The sequence below is a fragment of the Corvus hawaiiensis genome, chromosome 2, assembly GCF_020740725.1.
Source record: "Corvus hawaiiensis isolate bCorHaw1 chromosome 2, bCorHaw1.pri.cur, whole genome shotgun sequence".
NCBI lineage: Eukaryota > Metazoa > Chordata > Aves > Passeriformes > Corvidae > Corvus > Corvus hawaiiensis.
In genome coordinates this window covers 62,083,136-62,103,411 of record NC_063214.1, presented here as the reverse complement: position 1 = coordinate 62,103,411, position 20,276 = coordinate 62,083,136, and the positions used below count along the sequence as shown (strand labels likewise).

Genomic DNA, 20,276 nt, shown 5'->3' with positions numbered 1-20,276 from the left:
CATGGTGAGTGATGGGAAACAAGAAATCCTGGGGATACATCTATTTCAGGTATAAAGGCACAAGGTATCCTTATTAAACGAAAAGATTAAATTAGCCCCTCACTTTACCCCCACTTAGGCTGCAGCAGGCCTGGGCTCGCTGCTCCCTTTCCCAGGCTGTGCCCAGCCCGGACACGGGGCTCAGCCGGAGGCTGCTGGCTTGTGCCAGTCAGAAAGGTGTTTTGCGGAGCAGTCACCGACCAGCAGCTTGTCAGCTCCGGCGCCTGTGAATTCCTGTGGCAAGTGTAAAAAAGCAGTTAACACGTTGTTCTATTTTAAAAGCTGGTTTTTTTTATGACGGCCGTCTGTCTGACCGGGCACCCCTCCTCTTCGCCACCGCGTGCGGGGGTTGCTTGTCCCCTACACCCCCGCCCCCTGCTCGGAAGCTGGAGACGAGACCCAGGGGTTGGTTGGAAGGGACGGGGCCGGGGCAGGAGGTCAGAGCCCCGGGGAGCTCCGCCGGCTGCTGGGCCGCTTAAGGGGCTCATTGTGCCCGGGACTGGGCGGTGCTGCCCTCCCCGCGGGCCGTGGCCGGGGCTGGGAGCGGGGCGGGCCGGGGCGGTGCAGCCCCGCCGGGGCCGGGACCGAGCCCGAGCAGGTCTCCCTCCCGCGGCAGCCATGGCAGAGGGCTCCGAGAAGGTGCCCATCGCCCGAGCGGGGCCCGACGATATGGAGCTGTGCCTGCCCCCCGTGAGTGCTGCCGGCAGGCACCGGGCGGGACAGGGTGGGATCGGGACAAAACGTGTGGGCATGAGCTGGGATGGAACGGGACCGAGCGGGTCGGGACGGGACGGGTCGGGTCGGGTCGGGTCGGGTCGGTAGGTAACGGGTGGGCTCGGGACAGGTCGCGACGTAACGGGAGGGATGGGGACAAAACGGGCCAGGTCGGATCGGGTGCCGGGCTCAGAACGGGACGCTGCGCTCCTTCACGGCCGGGCCGGGCCGGGCCCCCGCCGGGGTCCGTGCCCGCTCCCACCCGCGCTCTCCGCAGGCGTACGCGGCGGCCGCGCCCCCCGGGCCGGGGCGGCTGCTGAAGGCTGGGGCCGCGGTGCTGATCGCCGGGGCCCTCCTGCTGCTGGCCGGGGCCATCGGCGCCTTCTACTTCTGGAAAGCCACGGAGCGGCAGGTGAGCGCGGCGGGCCGGGCCCCGCAGCACGTCCGCACCCGGGGCCGCGCGGGCGGGGAGCTCTCGCATATATGGAGAGGCACGGGCTGGAAGCACTTCTTGCGACGCCTATGAAGAGGTCTTTAAGCAGACCTGTAGGGTTTTTTCCATGCTTTCAAAAATCCCAAGCACCTAAAACCCCAAACCTACAATCACTGTCTTTGGTGGCTGTGTGGATGGAGCTTCCTGGAAGCACATTTATTAGCGAACACGAAACACATCTTTGAGAGCACAGACTCTACATTGATTTCTGCTCACAAATCCTCAGTGAACTCAAACCCCAACAAGTCCCCAGGGATTCACATCCTGGGCAAACTCCAGCTCTCAGGACAAAAAAAGCATTGAAATGTGCAAATTCTTTTTTCACAGTATCTGCATTCTTGGTCCAGATTCTACCTGGACCCTCAAGTATGTAAAATGCTATAATTAACCCATAAACAGACACCTTTAGTTCACGCTGGTGCTTTGTATGACTGTGCATACACTTAGGTTTGCAGCTGTGGATCAATTTTAAAAGGTAAGTTTTATTATTTATAGTTTCTGGGGTATGTGAAAAACACTTTATGCAAAGAATGAAACTGAGAAGTTGGTGAGCAGTTAAAGAACCAAACTTCAGAGCATTAGAACATGTTTACAGATTAACTTTTCTTTCTGTTTATATAGAATTTATGTTTAAAACATCTTTGAAACATGATGGTACACACATGAATGTAACTTTCTCCATAAATTAAATTAGTACCCTTGAATTTACTTTGGAAGAAGTTCTGTACTGCCTCCAGCCACATGCCAGCCTTCATCAAGGAGAGCCTTGTGTGAATTCCAGCAGCCAGAGCAAAGGTGCCCCTGTAAGATACACCCATGTGACTTCATGTATCTCAGCTTATATGTAGGGATAATTCAGATAATCAGAAAGAAAAGTACAAGGTTTTACAGCAAAAAGAGAGGACACATTGCTGACCTCCAAGATGTGCTGCAAGAACCATGTGCTTCTCTAGGCTTTTGAAAAGGGAGAGGAATGCAAATGGTGCCATAGGCAGGGGACAGTGCTTTCAGCTCTGAGCAGGTAGGTGCATTTGTGGAGTACAGGACAATGTTTCCCTTTTTTAATGCTCCTATCATCTAAATTTAGCCATACAAGATATGTCACATTCACAGTTTTCATTAAGCTTCAAAGTTGATCGCTAGGTGAAGACACTGGGAAAGCTGAGCGTTGTTTTTCTAAGCTGCCTTCAAACTCAGAAAGCTGCACTTGACTTGCAAATGCCTAGAAAGCAGCTGCAAAAATTATATTCAGAGTCATTCATTTAAACACTAAGGCGATTTTTAAATTCTTGGTTTTATTTTATAGCTTTAAATTCTTCCCTAACTGACAAGGGTATCCAAGTCTCAGCTCTAGCTCAGCCCCTACCAGGGGAGACCACATACACTGGTCTGGTTTTATGGACCATGTTGGACCATGTTCAACAGGAGTCCTCGAAAGCAGAGAATACGGGAGCGGCTCTGTTTAGCTGAGTAACCATAAATCTTCAGCACCTTAGACTTTCCTGAGCGAAGGTGAGAGAAGAAGAAATTTGTCTCTAGCTGTCAGTGTAAATTTTTTATTAAAATGCTGTAAAGGCTTTTTTAAGACCTAAAATAAACTGCTTGCACAGCATTTTTAGCAGAGCTGCACAAGAGAATCACAAAACCCCTCCACAGATTGTGGTCCTCCAGCAAATACAAACCACGCTGTAGCTTTCCTCATTGAAAATAGGATAAGGGCAAATATGCTGACAAGGAAAATACAAGAGTATACAACTTCACATCCAATTTAAACAAAGTTCACATCCATTACAAGCTGGGAAGTATGTTCGTATTCAAGAGGAACCTGTTTTCCTGTGCATCAGCAGAACATCCCAAGAGATAAATAGGGGTTGGCCTTCTTCAGAGTAGGACATTCACGCCTGCTGTCCTTTGGGAATCATCCCAGCATAACAAGCAATTCCTAAAATGTCCTAGAAGACGTTTTTTAGGTCAGAGTGAACATGGGTGTGGACTCACCCCACACTGTTTATGAAGTAAAACTATAAGCACTCCCTGGAAGGGGGTCCTCAGGAGGTCTCTAGTCCTACCTGATGCTCAGAGCAGGGACAGCTGCGAGGTCAGAGATGGTTGCTCAGGGCTTTATCCAGTGAGGCCTTGAAAACTTCCAAGGATGGAGACTGAACAACCTCTCAGGGCTGGCTGCCCCGTGGCCAGCCTGCCCCAACAGTGAAGTAGTGCAGTGTTGGTTGTTGGAGGGTTATCAAACACCTGCAGAAGCAAAATTCAGGAGCTAAATAGGGATATGAGAGTCAGATTGACCCATTGCCTGATGTAGGAGGAAGGCAGTAAGTAATTACTGGCATGTGCTACCACTCTTTTATTGATTCCAGGTGTACAACATTCACTATACTATGAGCATTAATGGAAAAGTACAAGATGGATCAATGGAAATAGATGCTGGAAACAACTTAGAGACATTCAAAACAGGAAGTGGGAGTGAAGAGGTTGTTGAAGTCCATGATTTTCAGATCGTAAGTAGTGCCACCCTTGTCCTTCATGTAACACGCTCCAGCGCTGGACTCTTAAGGACACTTTGCTCTGCCTTGACTACTCTGTTCCAGTCAGTCTCAGGTTCCAGCCTCCAACCATCCACTCAAACATTTTTGTTCTCCTGGCTTGCTTTCACAGGGAGACAGGCAGTTTCCTCCAAAACAAAAATCTAAGTGCTTTTAGGAGAGAGATCATGGCAGGTACCACTCTGGGAAGTGGTGTGGATTAGGCTGCATCGGTTTTAGCTCCATGTAAGCACTTTGCATTTTCAAACCACTGAGCAGAACTATGACATGTGACCTTGGGGTCTTACTAGAAAAACATTCTGTCAGGCTGCAACAAAACCCTCACATGATTTCATGTGGTTTGAACTGGAAAAAACACCTCCTCTGAACATCCCTGTTTGAGGAGCATAGGGTCAACACAATAAGCCAGGGAGACACCAAGGAGAGATCCCCATACAGTGCTTGACCTGGGGAGCTTCCTGTGCCCTGAGGTCAAGGATGGGAGCTGCTCTCCATGGCTTGGCCTGGGTTCATCCGCATGGCAGAGGATGGAGGCATTTAGCACAGTTTATGCATCCGTGCACCAAACACAAGGTGCTGGGCCACTTGGGCTGACAGCAAACACACTTGGGCACCCCAGCAACTCGTGGCTGCTCGGCACGGAGCCTGGACTTACAGCTGCCAACCCTGAGCAGAGCTCAGCAGCTCAGATAGAGTGGTTCTCTGAGCTGTACCACCCCTGTGCTACTAAAGGCACGTCTATGTGATGTTGCAGAAACCCATTTACAGGGCCCAGACCCTGCAGTTAAATGTTCTCAGGTACAAAACATTCGACTTCAGAGTTAAGCCCTCTGTAAGTCAAAGCAGCACCTAAAATAAAGATGCTGCTGCTAGGAAGCATCTCTGCTTCTGGAGCAGCCACCTTCCCCTTGCTGGATCTAGAAAGGCAAGGAAATTCAGCTCCTTGGCTTCTCAGCAAGAACAAATAAATCCATGCCAGGAGACTCTGGACCCCAACTTTCCCAACAGCTGTGGTTCTGCCTTTATGAAACACTCATTAGCATCACCATAGCAACATTATTAGCAGCTGAGTAAGACCATCTACAGCGAGCTCTTCTCATTTGCCTTTGCCATTTCACATTTGCACAAAAGCACCAGTCCACCAGAGAGGTGCTGAACTCATTTTGCCTCCACATGTGTTGCTGGTGAGCTACTGCCTGTCACAACCAGGTCAGAAATCAGCTCCTAACACCAACCAGCTAAAGGGACCTCCCAGGGACGGTGCCTGCTTGAAATTACAGAGGGCCAGGGACAAGCCCAGTGAGAGCAAAGGGATAAGGCCACTTGGGTTTTCAGCCAAGAATGCACACAAAGGAGAAAGCAATTGAACAGATGTGCTTCCAACAGACTGGTATTTACATTAGTAGTTTTGGATTGACTGGCACTGCTGGAATGACTGCATGGTCAGAGAAGGCTTGGATTTGGCAATATAAGGGTATTCCTAGCACACTTGGCACACCACAAAGCCTTATGTCCTAGTGCACCCATCCTTGCATAGCCATCCCCTCTCTCGCTGCTTTACAGGTAGTCATTTTGCTTTGATGGGGGTGTGTCTGGCTACACAGGACCTGCAGACACACAGGACATGGCTCAAGTGCCCCAGTACCATCCATCTCAGTGGTGCGAGTTCAAAGAGACCCACAAGTATCGAGTCCAACTCCTGGCCCTGCACAACACCATCCCCAAGAGGTGCCTGAGAGCCATTGTGGAAATGCCTCTTGGTCTCTGTCAGGCTGGTGCTGTGACCACTTCCCTGGAGAGCCTGTTCCAGTGCCCAGCCACCCTCTGGGTGAAGAACCTTTTCCTGATATCCAACCTAAACCTCCCCTGACACAGCTTCAGGCCATTCCCTCGGGTCCTGTCACTGGTCACCACAGAGAGGAGATCAGTGACTGCCCCTCCTCTTCCCATCACGAGGAAGTTGTAACTGCAATGAGATCTCCCCTCAATCTCCTCCAGGCTGATCAGACCCAGTGACCTCAGCTGCTCCTCATACAGCTTCCCCTCCAGACTCTTCACCGTCCTTGTTGCCCTCCTCAGGACACTCTCTAACAGTTAATGTCTTTCTTACATTGTGGCACTCAAAACTGCACATGAAGGCAGGCATCCATGATACCCCTTCAGGGCAGATAAGAGGGGTCATGTGTGCCTTCTCCTGGCAGCTAGAGGCCAGGCAGAAAACCAGCACACCTCAAAGGGCCCTAGGTAATTGCATTTAGGTGGTTCACTGGAGCTTGTGCAACCACATGAAAAACACAGAAGTTTTGCCATTTACAATGAGGTATCTAAATTTATAATGTAGAAGAGAGCTCTTTTATGGATACCCAAAAACCTACAGTAGAAACATAGGAATTACAGACAAGGTTCCTGTGGCAAAATGTGGATGCCCGAGGTTCTGGCACAGCGCTGGAAGGGGCATCCCAGGACTTGCAGGAGACATGCTCCTTCTCTTGATTAAAACTAAGCATCCATGGTTTATGCAATTGCTTTTCACCCTGGTAGGCCAGACAAAGTCCCACACACAGATTTCTGCACCAAATTGCCCATCACAAACTTCCCATTGCTGTCAGTGTCACTCTTTGCACAAACTGAACGAAGCTGCCCCCGCATTTTTGTAGAACTGTGTCACAAGGGTGCCGTGCCACCAGCTAACACAATCTCAGGACTGCCTACGTTAGGTGCTAAGTTACAGTTCAAATCAAGTCAACTAATTCCTTAACAGAGCTACTCTAAGTAGCCTACAGCCTGCATGGAAGCACTTACATAAAACACCCCCCCACTTTAAGAAATCAAGCAAAAACTTCTAGACCCATTTGACCAAAATTGTGAAGCTAAAATGATGAGGGAAGAGCATTTTATTGCTTCTGGTTTTAAATAAGATTAACCTTCAGACTGAAAATTCAGTGGCAATTTTAGCAGAGCTGAGGCACTTTCTAGGGGGTGGTGAGGAGCTGGAGGGCTGTGCACAACCCCCTGCCTTCTGCTTTTGCAGGGCATAACTGGGATCCGTTTTGCTGAAGGAGAAAAGTGTTACATCAAAGCTCAGCCAAAAGCTCACATCCCTGAAGTTGATGCTATGGCTAAAGCGAGCCTCTCATCTGAGCTGGTAAGGGGGAGTTTATTTTTTTTTAACTAATCTTTGTATAGAGAGAGCCTTAAAGAGGTATTTAAGTACAAATAAAAAGGGCATTTGAAAGACACTCTGGCTCATGGTAGGGTTGTTTGAAGGTAGGGTAGGATAGCTGAGCATTCATTGACTGGGTGCAAGGAGTCCCTGAAAGATAAGCAAAGCAAGGTTGGTGTCAGACATGTCACTGTGTCCAGGGACATCATGAGAGGCAGCAGATTAGTGAGTGGGGAAGCCACAGACCAATTTCTACCAGATCCACAGGAGACCTCTGTGACAAGAGCACCTGCCTGAGACCAGGCTGTGCACAAGGCTGGAAGGGAAAGCGTGGAAGAAGCAGCTGCTTTAGTCAATGCAAAGAAGGACCGTGGTAGATCCCAGGAGATTTCTATCAATTCTCTTGAGCAGAAGCATGGACTCCATCACTCTAGTCAGTAAAAGGGAATTGTGGAAAACATGGCAAAAATTCAGATAACTCAGAAGAAATAATAACTTTTTTAAAAAAAATATGACTTTGCCTTCTTAGCAGAAAACTTAATTTTACAACATGTTAACTAAATTTCATAGAATTTGCATCACAACCAGCACAGAAGCTGCAGTTCTCACCCAGATACCGCCAACCCTCCTCACATTTGCACAAAAATCCGACTGCTTTATGTGCTCAAAGGCTGAGTTTCCCAGAGCTCAGACTCCCAAATCCATTGCTCACACAGGAGTGGCTCCAGTGACTTGAGTCCTGCTGAGCCTGGACACTGCTGGGGGCTCAGCCACTGGCAGGAGAGCACAGGAGATCCACAGCCCCTTTCCTTGGGTTTGCTCCACTCCTGGGAGAATAAAAGCCAGATACAATTAGCTGGGAGAGAGGCGCTGTTAAGGCTGGACCTCCCTGCAGTGGTGTTGTGACTGCTGAACATCTGCTTTAAAATGAAGGGGGAAAGGGTCTCTCCAAATAGAGTCAGAAAGGCTGACAAATGTTACAAAGCCTCCTGAAGATGGCAGGATTTCCCCCATGATGGGAAAGAGAACTTGCACGAATTCCAGAGAGAGAGCTCCATCTTTCCTGCCGTGCCTTATTTTAAAGGCAGCTGGCCTTGACCTCATGAGCACTATTGCTTGAAGTTCAAATTTTTCATGTTTTTTAAGAACAAAGTCACAGACCTGAGGACATTTTCCTAATGATAGCCTTTTCCTGGTCTTAAAATCAAGAATCAAACAGGGTTAGAAGGGAAAAAGGGATTTTACCTCTATATTTATTTTAAGGATCCTTAGGTGCACCACATCCAGGTGGAATGTGCCGAAATGCACACCCTCAAAAGATCAGGTATAACATTATAGGTCTTACTAATTAGCATATCTATCAAAGATTCCGCAATGAGAGGCTTGAGTGAACCCCCCTCCCCAAGGAACCCTCCCCTGGATGGTTCTATCTTAATTTACAGAATGTGTTCTGGGGAGGACCTTGGGGTCTGGGGCCTTCTGATCCCTACCTATGAAGCTTCTAAAATGTTTAGTCTCCTAGCTTGACAAACAAGTCCAAGAATGTAGGCAAAAAACCACTAAGAATGCAAAAGCTATAAAAAGGTATAAAAGGAGTATAAAAGAAAAGGCAAAAAATCATCATGGCATCACTAAAGTAATCAAAAAGTTATTTCTAATCTTCTACCTGGTGAAAGTAAAACTATTTCCTTGTCCTGTTTCTTGTGCATCTTCTCCGAAGATCAATCACCTACGTGACTGATGCAATGAATTGCATGTGCAAAGCAGCTGACTTCATGCTACCACTAAGACATTAACTTTTTCCTGTCACTCAACTTTCCAGGCCAGATGTACTACAGGAATGGCAAAGTGGTATTTATTTTTCTAGGCCAAGTCCTCTCTCTGATATGGAAGTATTTAAGGGAAAGTATGCATATGCTGTTTTCCTACAATGGGCATGATAACAACACTACCTACAAAAATTGTTGAGTAAAATGAGCTTTTATAGATACCCAGGTTCTGGTTGCTCACAAGTCAGGATCATTTCAAACAGAAACAAAGGATATTTTTATTTCTGAAAATTAGATTCAGATATTTCTGATGTTGATAAAAGCTTAAGTGGGAGAATATAAATAAAGAGCAGTAGACAGATTGGATAGCAAACTTAAATGACTTGAGACCTACAAAAGAAATCAATAAACACACTAAAGAAACAACAACTCAAGGGAATAAATTGATCTAGTCAGTTATATAACAAGTTTTGATGACTTTTATGAAAGCAATTTAGAATTTTAACTTTGAAATCATGCTTGTTTTCATGATTCAAAAGTTAGTTTTCTTTTAATATTTCACCGTTGCTATAAAATACTTACACATTTTATGTAAAATAATACTTTGAACTAACAACTTTAAAGAATCAATCACTGGCATTTTCCTACATTACTTTGAAGATATGAACCAAAAACCTGCAGGGTACACTTCAAAAAGGCAGGCTCCTTTAACTTCCACTTCAAGCTTTTGGTCAATTGAATTGCTTTTACCAAACAAGACCTTTAATCAAGCCGATCACATTGACTTAGAACTGGGAGCTGGAGCAGTTCTCAAGCTATAATCCTCTCTAAAACTTTTGAACAAGATTCCACCCCTCACCCCCCTTACACACATTGTAAATACAGTTAGATAGTGGGAGTACATCAAATGAGAACAGGGCGTGAGGAAAGATGAGGGGCTTGAGTTTTGCTGGTATTTCATTGCTGCTTTGCTGAAGGTGGTAGATCTTCGGTTTCTACCACCTGAAATTCTGATGCTTTGGGCTGAAAGATCTTTGACACCCAGCCCTCTTGCATGGCGCAGAAGCCTTCCAGGGTGAGATGGGTGAAATCATAGCCCCAGCAAAGCTGACAGTGGCTTTGCCCTTTGTTTCAGTGATGACAGCCTTTCCCCAGGCTTTGGCTCAGCACAATCTGTTCATATTCATGACGTAGAAGGATGCTTGGTATTAGTTGCAGCAGATAATTACAGTTTGGTGCTCAAGAATTAGCAGCGAGCAGGCACATGACTGCTCACTGAGCAGCAAAGGATTTATGCTCTTCTATTTGCAGGAAGATGAAATCATGCCTGTGAGATTTGACAAAAACTCCCTTATCTGGGTGGCTGCAGATGAACCTATCAAGCATAACAGCTTCCTAAGCCCCAAAATTTTAGAGCTTTGCAGGGATCTTCCAATCTTCTGGCTGCGACCAACATATCCCAAAGGTAACATTTCTTTTATTTGAAAAGTATGTTATACTTCCCTTCATCGAAATGCCTTCCCCTACATCAGGTTTGCTATCAAAACTAGCACATCTGGGAAACCAGACTCCTTTCCTCCCTTGCCCATGGCTTCCTGGGCTTCTGCCAGGATTGTGGGTTTAGAGTTTATCCCCATGACATTTTCCATACCTGTATTTACTCAGACAATTTGTGTAGCCCAAGTGGGTGACTTGCTAGGAGATGAAACATTTCCAGAGAGGTCGGCCTCCTTCTACAGAAGGACAACAGCTTAAACTTGCCCCCAAATGTGTAGGCAGCTGACACCAGGTCGCAGGAACACTGGCCAGGAACTGGGGACCATAGCCTGTCCTGTTTTCTACCCTGCTTCCCCAGAGGAATTCAGTGAAGTGGAAGGAAGATACTTTAAGCCAGGCAGCTAGTGGATGGTTTATGAGATCCTGGGGGCAATCCCAGCTCTGAAGTTGGGGCCCATGGGCAAGCTTAGCAAAGGTGTTCAGGAGTCACCAGGGAGATGGTAACTCTTCCAGGTGTCTTCCAGGCCTAGGAGAAGGCTCAGAAAATATTTATTCCTCTTTGGTCCAGTTAATAGCAGAACACTTGAGTGGGACAACACACGTGAAAAAAAATTTACCACATTTTAGAGCACCTGTGGATTCAAGCTACCAGTATTTTCTACTTTCCTCATGATCTTACATATCCCACTGGGCAACAAAAGAGCAGTATCAAAGCTGTCCAGAACCAGATGTCCTTGAGAGGAGGGTACCATCCTGCCATAAAATAATTTTAAGAAAGTGAGATGTGCACAGCTGGTCTTGCTAGTGCTGGCAACTGCTGCTGAGTTAGTATCAGTGACTACAGGCTGGGTCAAAAACCCCCCAAATCTCCTCACACCCATTTTGCCTCAAGGAGCGGAAGGAGGGAGGGAAAGGCGAATCACATTGCTTTGGACTGGTATTGGCTGCAGACACAACATAGGAAGGCAAGCAGCTCCAATGGGGATGCTCATCAAGTTTGCCAAGGCACAATTTCAGCTTTCTCTCTGCCCTCCACCCTCTCGTTTTTTTAATATTTAAAGAGATCACTGAAATATTAGGGAACTACAAGGACACACTCAAGGTAGGTTTGTCCTCTGGTGATTATTTCTTCAGATAACCAGAGGAGAGAAATTAAGAGAAACAAGCGCCAATCAGAATCAAACTTTGATGAGGAAGACTTGGAAGCTGCTTCTGAAGTAAACCCCAGGTCACACACTGTGCAGCTGACTCAAGAGCTTGGTCACCAGTCTAATGAAACCAGGCCAATGGGACAAGAGACCGATCAAACACTTAATCCAGACAACCCATACAATGTAAGTATTTGCACTGTAATCTTTCAGAGCCCGGGACTGTGTTGGACAGGTAACGCTGGTAATGTGGAGTGCATTGCATCTTTTCTTGTTTTTTTTAAATCTGCACAATCTTTGCTTGTTCAGCTTTTCTAGGAAATAACAGACTGGTAAAACACCTAAGAAGCTCAAAAACGTCTTCCCCCTGTCCTCCCAGTTTTCATTAGATTTCAGTCTGAAACAAGCACAAGTGCTTGAGGTCACAAGGTTAACACAAGTTGATGCCAAGTTGCTTTTTGAGGTTTCTAGGTCCATATGGAAACAGCACTGGAGATCTGACAAGGGTAGCACCTTCTAAAAACAAACCAAAGCTGGTCTTGCTCAGACAGCTGAGCCCCATCATTTACCATGTGAAGAGAGTCCAGTAGCTAGAAACATGCTTTGCTCTCAAACAGAAATTAGTACCAGACGTGACTGCTACAGGCGAACACAGCAGAAGTGTCTGGGTGCAAAGAGATTAAGGTCCAGCCAAATAAATTTCTTTTTCAGCCTCTTCTCTACAAGGGTAAGCAAACCTAGAGTAGCAAACAACTGACAGGGAAGAATCTGTTTTGAGACAGCAGCAGTGGGTGGAGGATGACTGTCGTAAAACTTGTTCTCACCCTTCAAGAAGCAGCAGCCCCCAGAAAGAGCAGAGGAGCCACCCCGCTGTGTCCCAACACCTCTGCCACGCTGCAGGAAAGCTGGCTGTGCAGAAGGCACCTTCCAGTCTGCTGCACCAGCGCCAGACAATTTACACCCACCATTTGGTGCAGCAGGAGTAAGTCATTTTAATACAACACTGTCACAAGATAAATGCCTCCTGCTTTGGAAGTAAGTCCCAGCTTTGACTTGACATTTATGCAACAGCAGGAGATCATTATACTGTGACAGCATTCTGCCGAGTTGACATCCCTTAATTAAACTTAAATTAATCACTCCAAATAAAGTGGATCTAAATCGACTCTCTCACGAGGTCAGTAAAACAGCAGTGGCACTGGAATGTAGCTTCTCCTCACAGCCACTAACATGACCGTGTCCATGAGGTCTGAGCTGCCCTGCCTCTGGAGGGCAGTGGCAGAACAATGGCCACAGGTCCGCCCTTCCAGCCAGAGGGCAGCCGGGCCAAATGGAGAGCAGCCAGACAGATGCAGCCATCAGACTTCCCTCAGCCCGCAGGGCAGGATGCGCCTTCACCAACAGCTACTGCCCCGATGCCTGTCCCAGGCTTTCCTAGAGACTGAGTCACTGGACTGAGAAGGACCATTAATTATGCTGGAGGTCTCTCCTGAAGGATGAAATGAATCCCCCCTAGAGCTGTTTCTCTTTACTCACTCTAAGTGGAGCCTGGATGATGAGCTCAGGTGACGTTCATGGAGCAGGTATGTGAATTCAAGGATGATGAATCCTGACCAAGAAAACATCTCTTCCCTGCTCTCAGGACTGGGAAGGAGTTGCTGGGGACCCTAACAACACCCAGCTGTCGATAGTGTCCCATACAAGTCCAGACAAGAGATGGCACCTTTCTGCATCACTTTTTTTGTTGTGCTACTACTTTTCTGAATGAAAAATGCTCAGCTGAAGAGCTGACTGGTACTTCAGCATTTGCACATTACTGCTGCTTTTCTTGAAATAACACCAATGTGCAAAGAACAACCAAGTTTCCAAAAGCAGAATATCCAGGTTACCTTTTTTCCCCCCAGAAAGGAGGAAAGGAATTTTGGAGGGTAAAGGGTTCTAGGTATTTTATGCATACTTTGCTCCATTTAGCTCCTTACAGTCAGCTGCAGAACAGGCAGAATTCTTATTGTCCACAACGCACCTGAGTGTGGCAGGTTGGGAGGGAAGGAACCAGACTGAGAGACAAGAGCAAAATCCTCAGAAAACTGCAGGGGACCAGGGGAATAGTTTCCTAAAAATGCTTTAAAAGCATTAAAATACAAAACCTAAAACTAACCATAAAAACCACACCATTGTCACCTACATGAAAGACTCAGATAATCTTTTCTATCACTAATATTTAAAGCTTGGGAGGAGCTTACTGTTGCTGAAGCTGTTGCAAGGACTGTAGAATAAAAACAATGAAGTTAGAGCTGCCTGTTTTTCTTTCCATTTTACAAGGGTGATTGCACCAATTCCACACTTCTGCCAAAGAGAGCAAGACAAAAGAAAAAAAATAATAAAGCGAGATGCACGGGTCACTTAGTGGGAGTTTTGTCAACTTCCGCAGGCCCAAGACTACAAGTTCTACCCTTTGTGGGGTTAACAGGAGCATGGATGTATTCTGTTATTCCGAGAGAATAAGAGCACCACGATGACATTTAATATTTTACGTTCCAGCAGCTGGAAGGTGAAGGGATGGCTTTTGACCCCATGCTGGATCACCTGGGCGTGTGCTGCATCGAGTGCCGGCGAAGTTACACCCAGTGCCAGCGGATTTGCGAGCCCCTCATGGGCTACCAGCCGTGGCCTTACAACTACCAGGGCTGCCGCACCGCCTGCCGGATCATCATGCCCTGCAGCTGGTGGGTTGCTCGTATCATGGGTGTTGTGTGAGAAAATCCCTTGAGAAAAAAACAAAAAAAAAATTGGAGCCTCGACAAAACAAGCAGGAATGCAATGACAATGAGCTGGTAAAAGACTAACACCAAAGCAGCAGTACCGATCCTGCCTTACAAAAGCAGAGTGGGTTTTACTGCACCAAAAGCAAGGTTAGATATTCCAACCACAAATGAAAACCTCAAGTTAATGTTCCATTAGAGTTACAAGAGGAAGGGTATACTAGCACTTACTAAATTAAAAAACTGAGACATCCCAAAAAAAGACAATATTAAACTTTGCTCACAAATTGGTTTAGCAGTCCAGGAGCTTGCACATATATCCAAATTCAGTCTTTCACAACAAACCCCTCTCTTTCCAAGCTATATGTGAAAATTTACGTCCAGTTAAGCAACTAGCTCAACTTGTACACTTGGGAGTGCCTTTAATCCATGTAGGTTACTTAAATAAATCACAAGTTAAGTTGCTCCCCGTTGCTATTCAGAGTTGCCAGGTCATTATGAATGGTTATAAACCAATTACAGCATACCTTTCCCACAAAGCTGCTCCAGGGGACACAGGAAAGCGCACATTGTGCTAAATTGGAAACAAACAGCAGGAAAAGGGGCTGTGGAAGGGAATGTGCGTGGCCACAGAATCAAAACCCTTTGCACATCCCAACATCAAAGAAGCCCCAGCATCAAGAATCCTGTATCCATGATACCACTGTAGTGTCTAACAAGTATCTGCTATCCAGCTACTACAGCAAAAGTATTTACATGCAGTTGCAGACCAAGGAGTCTCAAGCCCCTTCAGAATCTACAACAGTCGCTGTTATTTATAAATCCTTGAACTAGACACTTTTGACACAAGATTACAACCCCTCTTTATTTCACATGGATAGCAGTCATTCACACCAGTTCCTTTAGCTCTGCTGAACCTAACATCCCTTCCCCACAAGAGAAACTGCTTACCAGAAGAGAAGGAAAAAAAAAGCTTTTTTTTTTTCCCCCCCTCTCTCCCTTCTCACCTCATCCTTTTTGCTTAGGCAAACTCTGCAATTATTGGGATTGATGCCATTACATATTAAATCTCTAAGGAAGGTACTAAGCAGAAACACTCAGAGGTGGAATGACTTAGTATTTCTAGCTTTGAAAAACAAAGATAGAGGTATTACACTGCCTTTATCCATACCATGCATCTTGAACCCTACCGCCAAGTTTATGGAGCCACCTACATGGTCTTTATTAAAAAAATGGTTCAATTTTTCTTAAAGTTTGCTTTCTGGAGCATTCATTTTTGTGACTAAACAGCTCTTGAGATGTTGCAAGTCCAGTAATGTTATTAACACTACGTGACACACAGAAAAGAGGAATTAATTTGACATAATCGTGGCTTAAAGAAAATAAAGACAACCTCATGTGGAATGCTAAACTGCATATCTAAAAAGCAAAGTGTTAAATGAGAATAAGATGAGAATAGAATTCAGTATTTTGTTCTATTGTAGCTTTTTAATATAAGCTTCACCTTCCCTTAATCTGAAGGACAGACTTGCTTTGAAATATTTAAATTATAAACTTCTTAAAGTGGGATTTCAAGGCCTGTTAAATTTGAGTTTCTGCTTTTTAAACCGAAAATGACCTTGATCATTATGTTGTTTTAGAAATACGTCTATCGTATGCTTAGAAAAGTCAGTTTTCCTTTTTTTTTTTTTACTGCAGATTAAACACATTAAAAAACCCCAGTTGCTTTCTGTGCTTTTTTCAATGTAGAAGGTGTAACAATTCTTTTACATACTCGTTCAAGAACTGTCTGAAAAGGAAAAGAAGGGCAATAGCAAGTGAAACACTGGAGGCTAAAAGAGAGAAACGTGACTCTGTACATGTCTGAACTAGACTGTTGCTCTCTTTTGCATCTTCAGGCAACCTGTCATCTGCTTCTCCCTTTGTCCTCAATCAAACAAACAGCCTCCTTCTGAAAACACAGAAACAACTTTCTTGTAAGTGATTTCCATGTCTACAAATACTTAACAAACTTAATTCTTCCTTAACAAAAGCTTGTAATCACTTGCTTTCTGCAGGCAATCACAAAGCATGTAAGTAAAAAAAGCATCCTGCTCATGGATCTATAGCTGCCACATATGGCATGTGCATCTCGAGAACACATCTGTACATGCCATGTCACGAAAGCCCCAGTGACCATAATGTTTATTTATTTCCAAAAGGTAGGCAACAAAATGCCTTCTCCAGCTCAAGCTTTAAGCAAGCAAATTCCTATTTACCTACATATCAGATTCAAATAGAGAAAAGTAAAGATCTTGTGCTGCAGCAAGGTTGGAAAAAAAATCTTACTTCAGTGTAACATCTGATCTCGAAGGAAAAGTTCTGAGGCAACACAGGAACAACAATAAAACCAAAAAGCCAACAGTGTGAAAAGATGTTGTGATAATCCCTGCAGCTGTGGCTCAGACTCCAGCTCTAACCATCCACAGTCATCCTTTCACTACTGTACAGCATTTACTCCCAGTGTTGAAGTTTCTCACTGCCACCACAAATGCAATACCTTGGCTCACTAAAGAGGTTACAACACGTCAGCATTTGGGGAAGTCTGTAGCGGGGTGCTCCTTGAATCTGACCCTGTGCTAGCAGAAACCAGCTGAAAGCCTTCCTTTGGCCAAAGTTTAGGGAAGGAGGAGAGAAAGAGGAATGAGCTTGTCATCAATTCCCCACCACAGGTGGGTGGATGTTTGTCACAGCACTGCAGTTCCACTATCCTTAAAACTTAATTACCCATGTGATTTTTCTAGGAGGATTAGAACAGCAGAGCAGATTAGAGAAGAAAAAAGGGATAAATTCAGGCTGGTGAAAAAGAGATGGAAAACAGGAAGCAATCCCATATGATTAAAAAGATTGAAAGCTAGTGATGGGAAGGCAGGAGTCGTCTTTTTTCCTCAATCTACAGTTCGCTTTGACCCCACTTATAACACATGAACCCTTTGTCCTTTTTCATACAGGAATCACCCTCCACTTGTATCTACACTGAGAAAGCAAAAGAAGCTGGGAGTCATGGAAGGGGGGATGATCTGGCTTCTACCTCCCATGTAACACTTCACCCCTACTGCAGCACAAAAAAATTCCAAGAAAGTTTCAGTGAAGAACAGACTAATCACTTATTCCATGCAGTGCAGGGAAAAAAAAAAAAAAAAAAGGTAGCGAAGCATAAAACTACAGTTGGCAATGAACTGATTGCTGATTCACATGTCTGGGTGGACAGAATATCTGCTCAGAAAGGGCAAAAGAGACACTGAACCAGGAGCAGCATCTTCTGCTTCCAAGAGGCTCAGCTGGCCTTTTACAAACACACATCTACAAACTGGTCTTTCACAAGCAAAGATGAGAGAGGCAGCCTTAACCTGCAACAGGCATCTTCCCCAAGAGCAGGAGCAAAGAGCAATTCCACCTATGGTATTAAATGGGAAAGCTGCTGTTCCCTCTTGCTGTCCTGTTCCGGTATTTGCATCAGTACAAATCAGAGCACTGAGGTGAAACTGCCTCGCTCTTCCAGACAGTACTATCTACAGATGACCAAAAGGCTTCAGATAAAAACCCTCAAGCAGTTTGAATACAATTAAAACATCATTCACTCGGTCCTTGCAGGCAGTTCTCTTCCTCCAGCCAACTCATTATTAGTGCTGCTACATATTCCACTCACCCTGTACAGTTCCAAAGGAAATTCCCTTTGTCACAGGTTTTTTTCAGAGCCTCTATTCGACCCCCAAGCTACCACTAGGCTTTCTCTTGAGCTACAGCTTCTGGTACCATTTTGTGCGTGTGTGTTTTGTCAAGAACAAAATACACTGTTCACAAAGTTCATGAAGCACCTTTCCCCCAGCTTTCCAAGGAAATTTTGCCTACTGTTTTAATCCAATCCCCTCCAAACAAAAAACCCAACACCTTTCCCCCACACACACACATTCCCCTCCTATAAGGCAACAAGACCTGCCATTATTGATTAACCCAAACTCGAAGAAGGAACACATACAGATTATCTGCCTGTGCTCAGAAACATGCTGGAATTATGTCTAGACCTGCAAACTTGGCTTACAGGATTGAGATGGACAGGGAGCTCTACCACTTGATTGCTACAAGTTTTAGCCTGAAGCTAAAGCATTATATTTGCATTACATATGCCTCAAGAGTACAAAAGTAGCAATGCATTTTATTTTACTTTTTGCCTTAAGCTAAGTGAATTGAATCTCAAAGCAGTGAAACAGGACCCACTTAATACAAGAATATATTGTGTTTATCTGACATAATACTCCCATGGTCTTTCAGCAAGTGAAAGACAGAGAAACCTCTGCTATGTTCTCTTCAGTAAGTAAGAGCAACTTGATTGGCAGAAAACATCTTCAAATTACTTTTTAATTTCTATTTAAGAGATTTTTACCTAGGCTTTTCCCCACAGCAAGCATTTGCTAAGCTCTGTTGTACTCCGAATGACATTTATAAAGCAAGGCTGGCCAAGAGACAAGAACCCAATTTTGTGACAAAGTGAAGCACTCAGACATTTGTCTTCCTTCTACACTAAAAAGGAAGAAATGCTTTTGCGCATAAATAAAAAGCTGCAAAGCACTTATCCAGGAGAATGGAGTTCAAATACCTATTCCAAATCAAATCAACTCCAATGTTAGCATCCCATATGGATGGGCAAACGCTCTACATATCGAGCAACCAGCTACTCAGAATTCTCTGAAGGTCAAGAAAAGCCTCACACCAAAGCTAAAAAATCTTCACCAAAACATATCCCAAGTATATGCTTTGAGAAACTCTTCCAAGAAGCAGACACTGTTCCGTAAATGTCAAGAGGTAAGGCACACAAAACCCTTCCTAAATCCAATCCACCTCGGTTCATTGCATTCAAAGAGCAGGGTAACATTCAGTTCTGAAGGTTACAAAATTTGAGCTTTGGAAAATATGTATCAATTCTGAAGCCAGAAGAGATGCAAAAGAAACCAGCGCCCAGCCTGCACTACAGGATAATCATGATCCCAGTGCATCCAGAAATTGCAATTATGTCAAGACTGTAGTCATAGTCTACATCCAAAAAAACCCTCTCTTTTTAACATTTGTGAGATTTTAAAGTCTTGGTATCTCTCTACTGCATAGCCATAGTAACAATAGTGGGAAATAAGCCACTGCACCTTCCCAGCATCACTGCAAAATTAAGACTCCTACTCCTCAGGAGGAACAGAATATATCCTTCCTTCCTCCTCTTTAATTTTCAATCATCATTTAACACCTAACAGCTGCAGACTTCACTCTTCCTATTAAAAACACCTGTTCTAACAGCCTTTCTATTTTACCAAGCTCATGCAATTGACACTGTAGGAAAGTAACACGTCCAACCGGTAGAGTAACAAACATTCGGGAAAAACCCACATAATTAGGAAAGCAAGGAAAAGTAGCAAACTTAAAACAGCATCCAATGGTTAGCAAGGAATGAAGTGGCTTTCATGGTGCTCAATATTTGCAATTCATGGTGTTTCTACGATCACAGAACATTTGGCTATCTCCGAATTCTCAGGAGACAGTGGCACACGGACAAGGCACGTTCAGCACAACATTGAGTTCCTCTCTCTCATGGAATCACAGAGAGGCTGAGGTTGAAAGGCACCCCTGGAAGTGCCCTTGTCCAACCCCCTCACTCAAGAAGGGGTACCTCAAGCCAGGTGCCCAGGAGCATATCCAGATGGCTTTTGAGCATCTATCGGTCCCTGCAGACTTGTATTCAGGAAGTACAAGCACAGACAGTACTTAGATTCTCAGTTCTTCTTCTCTATTGTTATTTACAATTTGGTCATGGCAATAAAGCTGCACTGATGGAAACAATTAAGAACATACAAGTTCTTCTTTAAACAGTTTCTAGAATTCAGAAATTATGTAACTTAAAGCAACGGCTTGCTGGCTTTGATTCCAGGCAATCGCAAAAGATTCTTTATTTTGAATACAGAAGGTAGACAGAGGACCTACTTTTCTGTAAAAATTTCCAGTCACAACAAATTTGCTGACTTCCATCACATGTGACTACAGTTCAATTTATCACACAGGTGGGAAGGACTCCAAAGTGGGTATTTTGTGTCTACATCAAGACTAGTAA

The 20,276-nt window shown here is 44.9% G+C and overlaps 1 protein-coding gene and 1 long non-coding RNA gene across 2 annotated transcripts; one reads left to right on the top strand and one right to left on the bottom strand.

The window, feature by feature from the left end:
• The first annotated feature begins 508 nt into the window (after positions 1-508).
• Positions 509-15,333, top strand: CNMD (chondromodulin). Its single transcript, XM_048295401.1, has 7 exons — positions 509-729; positions 1,031-1,165; positions 3,619-3,759; positions 6,836-6,949; positions 10,048-10,201; positions 11,368-11,567; positions 13,923-15,333. Exons 1-7 carry the CDS (start codon positions 658-660, stop codon positions 14,136-14,138), a joined length of 1,032 nt encoding a protein of 343 aa, XP_048151358.1. The 5' UTR covers positions 509-657; the 3' UTR covers positions 14,139-15,333.
• Positions 8,987-13,929, bottom strand: LOC125321949. The gene is made up of 2 exons (XR_007201780.1): positions 13,834-13,929; positions 8,987-13,727 (listed from the first exon to the last, which is right to left on the bottom strand). It is a non-coding gene; the product is annotated as an uncharacterized LOC125321949 (long non-coding RNA).
• Positions 15,334-20,276: the final 4,943 nt, after the last annotated feature.